The sequence below is a fragment of the Rhinatrema bivittatum genome, chromosome 6, assembly GCF_901001135.1.
Source record: "Rhinatrema bivittatum chromosome 6, aRhiBiv1.1, whole genome shotgun sequence".
NCBI lineage: Eukaryota > Metazoa > Chordata > Amphibia > Gymnophiona > Rhinatrematidae > Rhinatrema > Rhinatrema bivittatum.
The window spans coordinates 268,235,555-268,248,139 of NC_042620.1; the positions used below are offsets into that span (position 1 = coordinate 268,235,555).

The 12,585-nt window shown below is 46.7% G+C and overlaps 1 protein-coding gene across 1 annotated transcript in view; it reads right to left on the bottom strand.

Annotated features, from left to right (window-relative positions):
* Positions 1-12,585, bottom strand: part of LOC115094263 (oocyte zinc finger protein XlCOF6-like) — an 84,340-nt gene that overhangs the window by 21,749 nt on the left and 50,006 nt on the right. The window contains exon 7 of the mRNA XM_029607132.1: positions 3,326-3,436. Coding sequence (XP_029462992.1) covers positions 3,326-3,436 — 111 coding nt within the window. The remainder of the gene's footprint in view (positions 1-3,325; positions 3,437-12,585) is intronic.

Here is a 12,585-nt window from a genome sequence, read left to right on the forward strand (position 1 = left end):
TGATCCGGACCAGGTTGTACGCCCCTCGGAGGTCCAACTTGGTGAAGATAGATGCGAGCTCCCTGCAGGCGATCCAGTAATTTAGGAATAAGAGGCAAGGGATACCGATCCTTCCTGGTTATGGCGTTAAGCCCACGGGTATTCAATACAGGGCTGGAGGGAGCCATCTTTCTTGGCCATGAAGAACAATCCGGCTCCTGCCGATGACGTCGAAGGGTGAATAAACCCCCTTTCCAGGTTTTCTTGAATATATTTGGCCATGGCCTCGGTCTCAGGCAGGGATAGGGGGTACACCCTTCCCCGAGGAGGAATGCTTCCAGGGACCAGGTTAATGGCGCAATTGAACACCCAGTGTTCTGGCAGGATCTCGGCGCTCTCCTTAGAGAAGACATCTGCGAAGTTGTAATACTGCAGGGGTAGACCCAGAGAGGTCGTTGCAAGCATCAAGGGGGAACGTGCGATGGGACGAAGAGGAACCGGAGTGACACTGAGGAACCCATTTGGTCAGTTGGAGAGTCTCTCGGTTTAAAATGGGAGCGTGCTGCTAGAGCCAGGGTAATCAAAGGACAATGGGATGTACTGCCTTTTCTATCACATGGAAGGTCAAATCCTCGTGATGCAACATATCGGTCCGGAGGTGGACGGGAAGAATGGTCTCGGTGATCCTCCTGGGAAGCGGGTCGCCTGAGATGGAGGAGATCACCAGCTGAGTGTTCCGCAACCTTGTGGGAAGGTTCAGATGATGGACCAGGTCTTTCAAGATAAAATTTCCCCCGTGCCAGAATCCATGAGGACTTGGGTAGAAAACTCATCCCTGCCCACGAGTAGGGCTACAGGGAGCATGAATTGGGGAGCGGGCTTAGTGAAACCTAGAACCACCTCCCCGGCTGGTTCTAGGCCTGGAATTTTCCCGGCCTTTCCGGACAGCGGGCCAAAAAACGTCCCTTCCCAGCACAATATAGGCACAGTCCCTTCCCAGCACAATATAGGCACAGGCCCAAAGTTTGACAGCGGTGTCTCTCTTCGGTAAACAAAGGGATGGGCTCCTCCTGTCGAGTGGTCCCTGGTGCCGAAGTCCCCACCAGGGGTTTGGAGAAGGATGGTGCCAATGGAACAGACCTGCGGGGCCCCTGACTTCCCGTGCATGCTGCTGGAAGCGATCAATCTGGGCAGCCAGGTCAATAAGTGCGTCCAGAGATTCGGGGAGTTCCCAGGCGGCCAACTCGTCCTTTATATGGGAGGAGAGCCCCTCCAAGAAGATGCTCCGCATGCTGTCTTCCCGCCAGTTCTGCTCAGTGGCCATAGTGCGGAATTCGATGGCGTAGTCCGAAAAGGGACGCGCTCCCTCCGGAGGTTGAGTATGTCCGAGTCAGTGGCAACTTGCCGATCCGGTTCATCAAATGTTTGCTTGAAGACCTGAACGAAACACTGCAGATCCTGAAGAAGGGGATCCCCTTGTTCTCATAGAGGGGACGCCCAAGCCAGGGTCTTTCCATCGAGGAGCGAGAGAATGAAGGTGGTATTCACGGTGTCCGAAGGGAACTGTGCAGGGTGAAGTGTAAAATGCATAAAGCACTGGTTGATGAAGCCCCAGCATTGCTTGGAGTCACCTGCAAAGCGAGGGGGGGCCGGCAATCGGAGAGTGGATGCCATGGGTGCCAGGAAGACAGAGGACGCCAGAGCAGATGGGAAGGCGTCAAAGCGGGCATTCAATCATTGTAAGGAGGCTTCCGACGACTCCAAGAATTGCTGCTGCTGCTGGATTTTCAAGGCCAAGCCTGGGATGGCCTGGAGGCCTGAGAGGTCCGCCGAGCCCATGGCCTCAGCAATCTGTTGCGTCGAGATGTGGACCCTTGGCCGAGGCAAGGTTAGTGCTGCCTATAGGGGCGCCCTATAGGCCCTCGATGTCGGTAGGTGGACGTAGATAATGGAGACCCAGCAGGACCTTCATCTTTACCAGCCCTCGTTCCCTGCAGGTTGAGCCCTTGGGTGCCGGGGCCGGCAGGACTTAGGAGTGGGTCTCCTGCGAACTGGTCTGGAGGTGAGAAACGTAAGCAGGTCAGGTGGTCTGAGAGTCAGGGCTGGCGACAAGAGCGGAATCAAAGACAGGCCAGGGGTCAAGGCATGCAGCGGTCAGCAGAATGGAGAACAGGCAGTTCGTCAAGGCAGGCAGCAGGCAAAAGCAGAATCCAAGGACAGGCCAGGAGTCAAGGCAGGCAGCAGTCAGCAGAACAGAGAACAGGCAGTTGGTTGAGGCAGGCAGCAGGCAAAGCAAGCCAGCCAAAGAGACAGAGGTGCAGGACAGGAACGGAGACACAGGAACCAGGAACAGAATACGAAGCAACTGAAGCACTACCAGAGTGGGACCTGTTGCTGAGGCAGCAGGGGCTACCTTTTATAGGGCCAGCGGGTTCCAGCATGTCTGGGTTCCGCGAGAAGGTCTTCTGGCATGGCCCCTTTAAGAAAGGGAAGGAGCCACGCACGCGCGCCTGTGAGGATGCAGCTGGCTGTGCGACAGCGGAGAGGAGCATCCTTTGCCGTGCCGAGGAGAAGGCCCCGGGGCAGCGGAGCAGCAGTGGAGGCCGGGACCCACCCGCTGGGTGAGTGTGGTCGGCCGTGGTGTCTCGCGGCCGGCCGCCGTAACAGCTACTCAGCTGGATAAGTGACTTATCTGGCTAACTCAGGGGCGGGGAATAGCAGAGAGGAGTCAAGTTGGCCAGATTGAATATCAAGCTAGCTGGTTAATTTGAGTCAGCTGGCTGAATTATCTGGCCAACTATGGTTGGGCCATAGGGCTGTTCTAAAGTTTATCTGGCTAATTAGCACAGCAGCTGAATATGGACCTCTTAGCTCCCAAGCTAGTTTGGCATAGGACTGGTTGCAGTAAGGTGGAGGGAGCTGAGATTATGGAGCATAACCTCTCTCTCTCTTTCACTCATTTCTTCCCCTCCCCAGAAGCATGTTTTCATTCTCTTGGTTTGGTTTTGAATAAGTGGGTTGATAATAGCAGTCTCTCTGCCAGGCACCCATGGGCTAGCAAAGGCCCCTGACCAGCAAGGCTGCCGCAAAAGCACTTGGTGGTGCTGGAAGCTTTTTGGCATTTTTTGTTTCCTGGTTAACCGTATTAATGAACTGGGAAAATTCAGTCAGAAGTAGATCTCTCTGCATACCCCAACTATTAATACAGGCTAAAAAACCTGTTTTACATGTTTAATGTATTCAGTTTGTAATCTTGTAGACAAGTCAGGCAGCTCAGGTGCTCTATGTGGGATCAATCTGTATTCTATCCTAGGTTCCCAAACATGTTAAAATAGTTCATACTCACCCGAAGGGTTGTCAACCACTCCTCCTCTCTCTGACACCTGTTGCTCTCCAAAAGAGATTTCCTCTTCTTCCTTAATGGGGAATAAACTGTCAGGACTAGTAGTGGGAATACCTGTTATTGAAAAAATGTATTATAGGACTAAGTATCCAGTAGGCATTCCATAGAGCAACAACCTTTACACAAATGTCATTGCATGGCAAGGTTTATAATCTGATTTTGGATTCTGTAACCTGACTGATTGATGATGGTACTTGAGATGTTGCATAGTTAAGACACCAGAATAAACAATGCCAGAACTTCCTTAAGGGAAAAAGCTCACAGAACCTTAAAAGTCTGCACACACGTCACCTTCCACAGGACGTACTGTACCTCAGGTAAAAGCAAGCTAAGACAAGCTGAAATGCTTTATTCATCATCTAAAAAAAACCCTCAGGTAAAGTCAGGTATTATGGTTTTATTATAATGGCCAGTGTTTAGAAGGATTATGATGTTGCAGAAAATGAAGCCTTAGCACCACCTGCACATGCATGCTCTTATGCTGGAGTTAAGGCCTCACGCAATGCAGAGAGGGTTCTTCTCTTTCCTGGAACATTGTGGTGGAATTCAGCACCTGGCAGCACCGGTGCTTCACGCTGAATACTGAATAAAACGCCTCGGTGTGGTTGTGCTTTCTTTGCCTGTACTCTTCCTGAGAAGTGTCCTGGGGAAATGTATAGATTTAACCTTCTGGCCTTTAAAGTTCTGTGAGTTTTCCCTCCTTGGGATTTTCTTGGAGTACTGTTCACTATCATTTTATCCAGACAAAGTTTTGTACCCCTATTTGTACTCCTTTCTGTGACTGTAAAAACTATGATGAGACATTACTAATCTCTAAAATCAAATACCAAGAAACACAACTACATTCTACATCCAGATCCTAGAAGCTAAGTTGTATGTGGGCATTAGCACTTCCTGCTTCTTAATGTACCTGAAGTGCACTGTGGAAACTAGGTAACGTTTTTCCTGCTGGGTCTTAAGGCAGGGCTATTGCCCCCTTTCCATTAAGAAACATGGAACACCAGGTGTGTTTTAAAATAAAAAAACAAAAAACCCCAAAAAACATCCAGTCCAGTACCCTTTTCCAATGGTGGCAAATCTAGGTCACAAGTACCAAAGGGCTGATAGATTCCATGCTGCTTAACCCAGGGATAAACAGTGGATTTCGCCAAGTCCCCCCTTAATAATGTTTTATGGACTTTTCCTCCAGGAACTTATCCAAACCATTTTAAAATCCTGCTACACTAATGGCTTTCACCAAAACCTCTGGTAACAAACTCCAGAGCTTAAATGTGCATTGAGAAAAAATATATTTTCTCCTATTTATTTTAAATGTACTACTTAGTAACTTCATTACATGTCCCATATTCTTTGTACTTTTTGAAGAAGTAAACTGATTCACATTTACCTGTCCATTCTGCTTATTATTTTATAGATCTCTAATATAGCTCCCTTTAGCCATCTATTCTCAAAGCTGAAGAGGCCTAATCTCTTTAGCCTTTCCTCATAGAGGAATCATTACATCCCTTTATCTTTTTTTTTTTATAATTATATCTTTATTAAGTTTTCATTTATTTATATTGAAGAAACTAAAAGCACTTCAAATGTCCCGCAATCCCTTGTCTGTCAAATTTTCCACGCCAAGAAGTTTTTCAACTTTTAAATTCAATACTTGAATCACTTCTACCAGCTAAACGAAGAAAAAAATCATTATTGGAGGGTGGAGTATTTTTGGGATTATTTATGGGATTGTATAACATTCAGAGTTATGTGAACCAATGTTCATTTGCTGAGGGCGATTAGGCAAAAATGAAATAAACCATTTAAAAACTGTATGAATAATGCCAATAGAGTGTAAACCTGCAAGCAGAATATTATGATCCAAGGTTTTGAATGTGGCTCCTCTTGATGACATCACCATCAGTGTTGCTATGGGCAGAGGAACACCGCCCAGAGATCTTCCTCAGCTGAACTGGGCAGGCAGCACTTCAAAGGTGGCAGGTTTGGTAAACTCGATCTCACACAACACTCCCCAACTTACTGCCACAGCTCCCGGGTTTAATAGAGAGTTTCCTGGCTCCTCTTGATGATGTCACTGTCGGCATCGCTATAGGGGGAAGGAACACCACCCAGAGATCTTCCTCAGCTGATTCAGGCAGGAAGCACTTCAAAGGTGGTAGTAGTTTGGTGCACTCAAACTCACGCAGAACTACCCCCCCTCTTTATCATTTTGGTTTCTCTTCTCTGTACCTTTTCTAATTCTGCTATATCTTTTTTGAGATGCGGTGCCCAGAACTGCACATAATACTCAAGATGAGGTCGAACCATGGAGCATTACAGATGAATTATGATATTCTCTGTTTTATTCTCCATTCCTTTCCTAATAATACCTAGCATTCTATTTGCTTTATTTGATGCCATCGCTCACTGAGCAGAGGATTTCAGCATATTATCTACGACGACGCCTAAATCATTTTCCTGAGTGGTGACTCCTAACATAGAACCTTGCATTGTGTAGCTATAATTTAGATTGCTCTTCCCTAAATGCATCACTTATCCACATTCAATTTCATTTGCCATATGCATGCTCAGACTCCCAATCTTGCAAGGTCCTCTTGCAATTTCTTACAGTCCACCTCTGAAGTGCTGCCTGCCCAATTCAGCTGAGGAAGATCTCTGGGCAGTGTTCCTCCCCCCATAGCAACACTGATGACAAGGATCAATGTGTGCAGAGAGATGAAGAAATGGCAGAAATATTAAACAAATACTTCAGTTCAATGTTCATTAAAGAGGACCCTGGAGAAGGACCGTCGCTAGTTATCAAGAAACTGGAGGGGAATGGAGTAGATGTAACTCCATTTACAGTAGAGAATGTATGGGAAGAGCTGGGGAAAATGAAAGTGGGCAAAGCCATGGGGCCTGATGAGGTTCATCCCAGGATACTGAGGGAGCTCAGAGATGTGCTGGCGGCTCCGCTGTGTGACCTATTCAATAGATCCTTAGAAACAGGAGTGGTACTGAGTGATTGGAGAAGAGCGGTGGTGGTCCCTCTTCACAAGAGTGGGAACAGAGAAGAGGCTGGTAACTACAGGCCAGTCAGCCTCACCTCGGTGGTGAGAAAAGTAATGGAGTCACTGTTGAAAGAGAGAATAGTGAACTATCTACAGTCAGGAGAATTGCTGGACCAGAGGCAGCATGGATTCACCAGGAGAAGATCCTGTCAGACATATCTGATTGACTTTTTTGACTGGGTAACCAAGGAATTGGATCAAGGAAGAGCGCTCAATGTCATCTACTTGGATTTCAGCAAGGCTTTTGATACGGTCCCGCACAGGAGGCTGGTGAATAAAATGAGAAGCTTAGGAGTTGGTGCCGAGGTGGTGGCCTGGATTGCAAACTGGTTGACAGACAGAAGACAATGTGTGATGGTAAATGGAACTTACTCTGAAGAGAGAGCAGTGTTAAGCGGAGTGCCTCAGGGATCGGTGTTAGGACCGATCCTGTTCAATATCTTTGTGAGCGACATTGCGGGTGGGATAGAAGGTAAGGTTTGTCTTTTTGCGGATGACACTAAGATCTGCAACAGAGTGGACACGCCGGAGGGAGTGGAGAGAATGAGACAGGACTTAAGGAAGCTGGAAGAGTGGTCGAAGATATGGCAGCTGAGATTCAATGCCAAGAAGTGCAGAGTCATGCATATGGGGTGTGGAAATCCTTAAAAACTGTATTCGATGGGGGGAGAAGGGCTAATATGCACAGAGCAGGAGAGAGACCTTGGGATGATAGTCTCTAATGATCTGAAGTCGGCGAAACAATGTGACAAGGCGATAGCTAAAGCCAGAAGAATGCTGGGCTGCATAGAGAGAGGAATATCGAGTAAAAAAGGGAAGTGATAATCCTTTTATACAGGTCCTTGGTGAGGCCTCACCTGGAGTATTGTGTTCAGTTCTGGAGACCATTATCTCCGAAGGGACAGAGACAGGTTGGAGGCGGTCCAGAGAAGGGCAACCAAAAAGGTGGAGGGTCTTCATCGAATGACTTATGAGGAGATATTGAAGAATCTAAATATGTACACCCTGGAGGAAAGGAGGAGCAGGGGGTGATATAATTCAAACTTTCAGATACTTGAAAGGTTTTAATGATCCAAAGACAACGACAAACCTTTTCCGTTGCAAAAAAATCAGCAGAACCAGGGGTCACGATTTAAAACTCCAGGGAGGAAGACTCAAACCAATGTCAGGAAGTATTTCTTCACGGAGAGGGTGGTGGATGCCTGGAACGCCCTTCCGGAGGAAGTGGTGAAGACCAAAACTGTGAAGGATTTCAAAGGGGCATGGGATAAACACTGTGGATCCATAAAGGCTAGAGGATGTGTATAAAGAGAGGAGGCACGGGGTGGCTTGCTTGTGGCAAAGACGGCTACTACCTAGAGATTAATGTTGAGATTACTTACCTGATAATCTCCTTTTCCTTAGTGTAGACAGATGGACTCAGAACAAATGGGTATAGTATGCTCGTGCTAGCAGTTGGAGATGGATCTGATGTCAGCACGGGTATATATACCCCCACAGGAAGCGTAGCAACCCAGTAATCTTCCTTGCAAAAGCTGTTATGGATGTGTGTACGGATGCTCAGTGAAATAGTGGAAACAGGATTGCCCTGACCGATTGACAGTAGCTGGAGACCGCCAGCATTCACAACCGGAAGGCGTTGACACCTGGTAGAGTGTACGCTCTTATGGCAACAGATGACATGGCTTACCTTGAATCGGTGAAACCCATGTACACAGGCAGCTGGGCGGGATGCTGAGTCCATCTGTCTACACTAAGGAAAAGGAGATTATCAGGTAAGTAATCTCAACATTTCCTATCGTGTAGCCAAATGGACTCAGAACAAATGGGATGTACAAAAGCTTTACTCCCAGCCTGGGCGGGAGGCTGCCTGAGGACCATGTAGAACCGCCCTCGCAAATGCTGTGTCCTCCCTGGCCTGGACATCCAGACGGTAGAACCTGGAGAAGGTGTGAAGGGAGGACCACATCGCCGCTTTACATATTTCTGCAGGCGACAGCATCCTGGACTCTGCCCAAGATGCCGCTTGTGCTCTGGTAGAATGAGCCTTGACTTGCAGAGGCGGAGACTTCCCGGCCTCCACATAAGCTGCTCTGATAACTTCTTTAATCCAGCGGGCGATGGTGGGCTGAGAGGCCGCTTCCCCTTGTCTTTTCCCGCTGTGCAGGACGAACAGATGGTCCGTCTTTCGTACTTCTTGTGTCACGTCCAGATATCTGGGCAGCAGTCTGCCAATGTTGAGATGGCGTAGTAAACGCCCTTCTTCAGATTTCTTCAAACCCGCCGTGGTAGGCAAGGATATGGTTTGATTAAGATGAAACTGTGAAACCACTTTAGGTAGAAAGGAGGGAACCGTCCGAAGATGGATAGCCTCAGGAGTGATTCTGAGAAAGGGATCACGGCAGGACAGCGCTTGTAGCTCTGAGATGCGGCGTGCTGAACAGCCAGCCAGCAAGAACACCATCTTCAAAGTTAGAGAATGGAGAGACAGGCCCCGAAGGGGTCTGAAGGTGGATCCCGCGAGGAAATCCAAAACAAGGTTGAGGTTCCATAAGGGCACAAGCCACTTCAGTGGCGGACAAATATGCTTGACTCCTTTCAGGAAGTGAGAAACATCTGGGTGCTTGGCGATGGTCTTGCCATCCCTCCTGGGACCGTAGCAAGACAGAGCAGCCACCTGAACCCTGATGGAGATGAGGGAGAGATCCTTCTGAAGTCCATCTTGCAGGAAATCCAACACAATAGGGATTGTGGTCGCATGTGGATTGGTGCCATGAGTGTCGCACCATGCTTCAAATATTCTCCAGATCCTTACGTAGGTGAGGGATGTGGAAAACTTACGAGCTCGGAGGAGTGTATCTATCACGGGCTCCGAGTAACCTCTTTTCTTCAGTCTAGCCCTCTCAATGGCCAGACCGTAAGAGAGAATTGAGCCGGATCCTCGTGGAGGATGGGACCTTGACGTAGAAGGTCCCGGCGAGGAGGCAGGGGAAGTAGATTTGGAAACATGCTCAGCGAGCGTGCAGGCTCTCCAAACTGCTTTGGAGATGGAAATTACTGGGTTGCTACGCTTCCTGTGGGGGTATATATACCCGTGCTGACGTCAGATCCGTCTCCAACTGCTAGCACGAGCATACTATACCCATTTGTTCTGAGTCCATCTGGCTACACGACAGGAAATATCCTTATTCAATAAACATACACACAGTTAATGTGACTCCAACATTGCTCTATGCTTCAACGGCAAGAGAAAATGTGGAAAAAAGGATTTGCATCTTCAAAAATAAAAGCAGGGGAGTAGCTTGCTTCTTACGGCGGTTACTACCCCAAACCAAATAAGCCTGATACTTCATTTTCAATGCATATCCAGCATAGCTCTCTGCTTCAACGGCAGGGAGAATGAAGAAAAGATGATTTATATTCAGACAACAACCCACAAGGAATGAATTACATAGTCTGGGTAAACAAATAAGCATGGGTGTAGCTTGCTTATTACGGCGGTTACTACCCCGAATCAATTAAGCCTGATACTTCACTTGGAATACATATCCAGCGCAGTTCACTGCTTCAATGGCGGGGGGAATGAGGTAAATGAGGATATATATTCAGACAACCAACAAGGATTGAATTGCACAGGCAGGATAAACAAGCATGGGAGTAGCTTGCTTATTACGGCGTTTACTACCCCAAACCAATTAGCTAGTTACTTCACTTAGATGCAGCTTCAGCACTGCTCTCTACATCAATGGTGGGGGTGGAAGGGAATTGGAACCAAAAAGTTACCAATAAGGGCCCTGACTTCAGCAGTCAGAGTAACAGATAAGTATGAAAACAATTAGGTTTGAAAGCTTGCTGGGCAGACTGGTTGGGCTGTTTGGTCTTCTTCTGCTGTCACTTCTATGTTTCTATGTTTCTTGTGATTTAACTTTGAATAACTGTGTGTCATTTGAAAATTTGATGACCTCACTGGTCCCATTTCTAGGTCATCTATGAATATATTAAAAAGCAGTGTTCCTAGAACACATTCCTGGGGCACGCCACTATTCACCTTTCTCCTTTGAGAACACTGACCATTTAGCCTACTTTCGGTTTTCTGTCTTTATAACCAAGGACATGAGTTAATGTATTATTTGTGTTTTAGTCCATAACAGAATGGAAGCAACCTTCTCGACTCCCTCCATCACAGTCCCCCTGGCAGTATATAAGAAAGAAGTAACCAATGGACTCTCAGCACTTTGGATGAAGCAAACTGCTGTGATATTTTTATGTAGAAGCAACATATATTTCTCCAAAAGGATTCATTCAACAGCTAGGAGACCAAAAGAAAGACAATATTCATGAGCTGCTTAGAGACAGCTTGGTATTTTGAGGCTTAGAAATGCTGTATTTCCACCCAAGAGGTCTTTGGGAAGTAAGAGAAAAACAAATGAGTAGTGGAACAGTGGCCCTATAGTTCTTACTGTATGGTTGCAGGAACACCAAGGTCCTAACAGAGTGTCAACATCAACCAGGAGTACAAACACAAAATGTCCAGTACGGATGTTGAGCAAAGTAGTATTTGAACAGCATTGGTGAACAATAAAGTACAAAGGAATGAACTCCATGGCTAAGCAAGAGCAAAGTTATAGCCTGAGAGCACAGTTCAGTGTTGCTGGAAGAATCTAGGTTTAGCCTCTTCAAGCATGGTACAGCTGTTTGCTTCACCCACCATACTGTATTTCTTTTCTTCTCTTGCAAGTCCTTTTCCTGCATTCTGTTGTTCTTGCTGGGCTTCCTGATTCTATATTCCATCCAGTACAACTTCATCAAAACTCTGCTGCATGCCTGCTATTGCAGTTTCCATGCTATGCTTATGTTCCTCTTCTAATGAGTTTTGCATTGGCTTCCTGTTAAACAGTGTGCCATGTTTGATATTCTGACTTACTTATAAACATATTCATGATCTTGCCTCAAACTACCTCTCGGCTCTTCCTTTCTGAAACACACAATCATGCACTTCCTTCTTTGTCGCTTGCATCAGATTACTGTAGCTCCAGTCATGGTAGAGAGAGTGGAAGTGATGCAGGAGATTGGTGAGAGGTGCAAGGTAAAGTGGCTGGAGGTAGAATAGGAAAGGGGGAAAAAAAAGATCTCTAGGACCAAAATTCTGAGGGTACATACCATAGGTCAATGACAGGAAAATTGGTTCTTATCTGCTAATTTCTGTTCCTTGAGACCCACAGCAATTCAGACGGATGGGTTTTTCTTCCCTACCAGCAGTTGGAGACAGAGAAGAAAAGCTTTACTATACCAATGGTACAGTTGCTCAGTACGAACTGTACCCAGGCCAAAAAACAAACCTACAACAAACCGCCCCCTTCCCCGATTGAGCAAGAAAATGGTAACCTCAAACTTGAGAACCACTGAATGTAGAGGAATTTGAGCACTAAACAAGGCAACTTCGGACATATATACACAGAAAAATAACGGTCTTCAGATATACAGACAGGTCTCTGGAGTCATCTGTGGTACTCAAACAACAAAAATTAGCAGGTAAGAAACAATTTTCCTTTCCTTATCGTCCCCCAGATCAATACACATGCATGGAATGTACCCAAGCTTCCTTCAACTGGGCAGGAACCTAAGAGACCCCTGGAAACATATTCTCTCCAAAATCAGCTCAGTCCAGAACCCGAACATGCAACCAGTAATGACTGGCAAAAGTAAGTCATGTAGTCGCTGCCCTACAGATCTCCTATAGTGACACTGACATTCATCCCAGGAAGCAGTCTGTGCCCTAGTGGAACAAGCCCTCAGGCCCTTTGGAACCAGAATTCCTTTCAATATATAAGCAGAAGCAATAGCCTTCTTTAATCCACCTGGAAACTGACACTTTCTATGCTTTCTCCCCCTTGTTAGATCTGTTAAAAAGCAAAAACAGATCATCTGTCTTGCGAAAACTGTTGGTGACCTTTAAATAGCTCAGAGGACACTACGCACATCCAACATATGAAGCTCTCAGGCATGTGGAGAAGAGGATTCCAATTCTTGAAAACAGGCAATTTTATGGACTGACTGAAACAAAAGGAGGAAACCACCTTTGGCAAAAGGCATGGCGCCATGCGAAGGGAAACCGCAGCCTCCAAAAGCTGAAGGAAAGGATCCCTACATGAT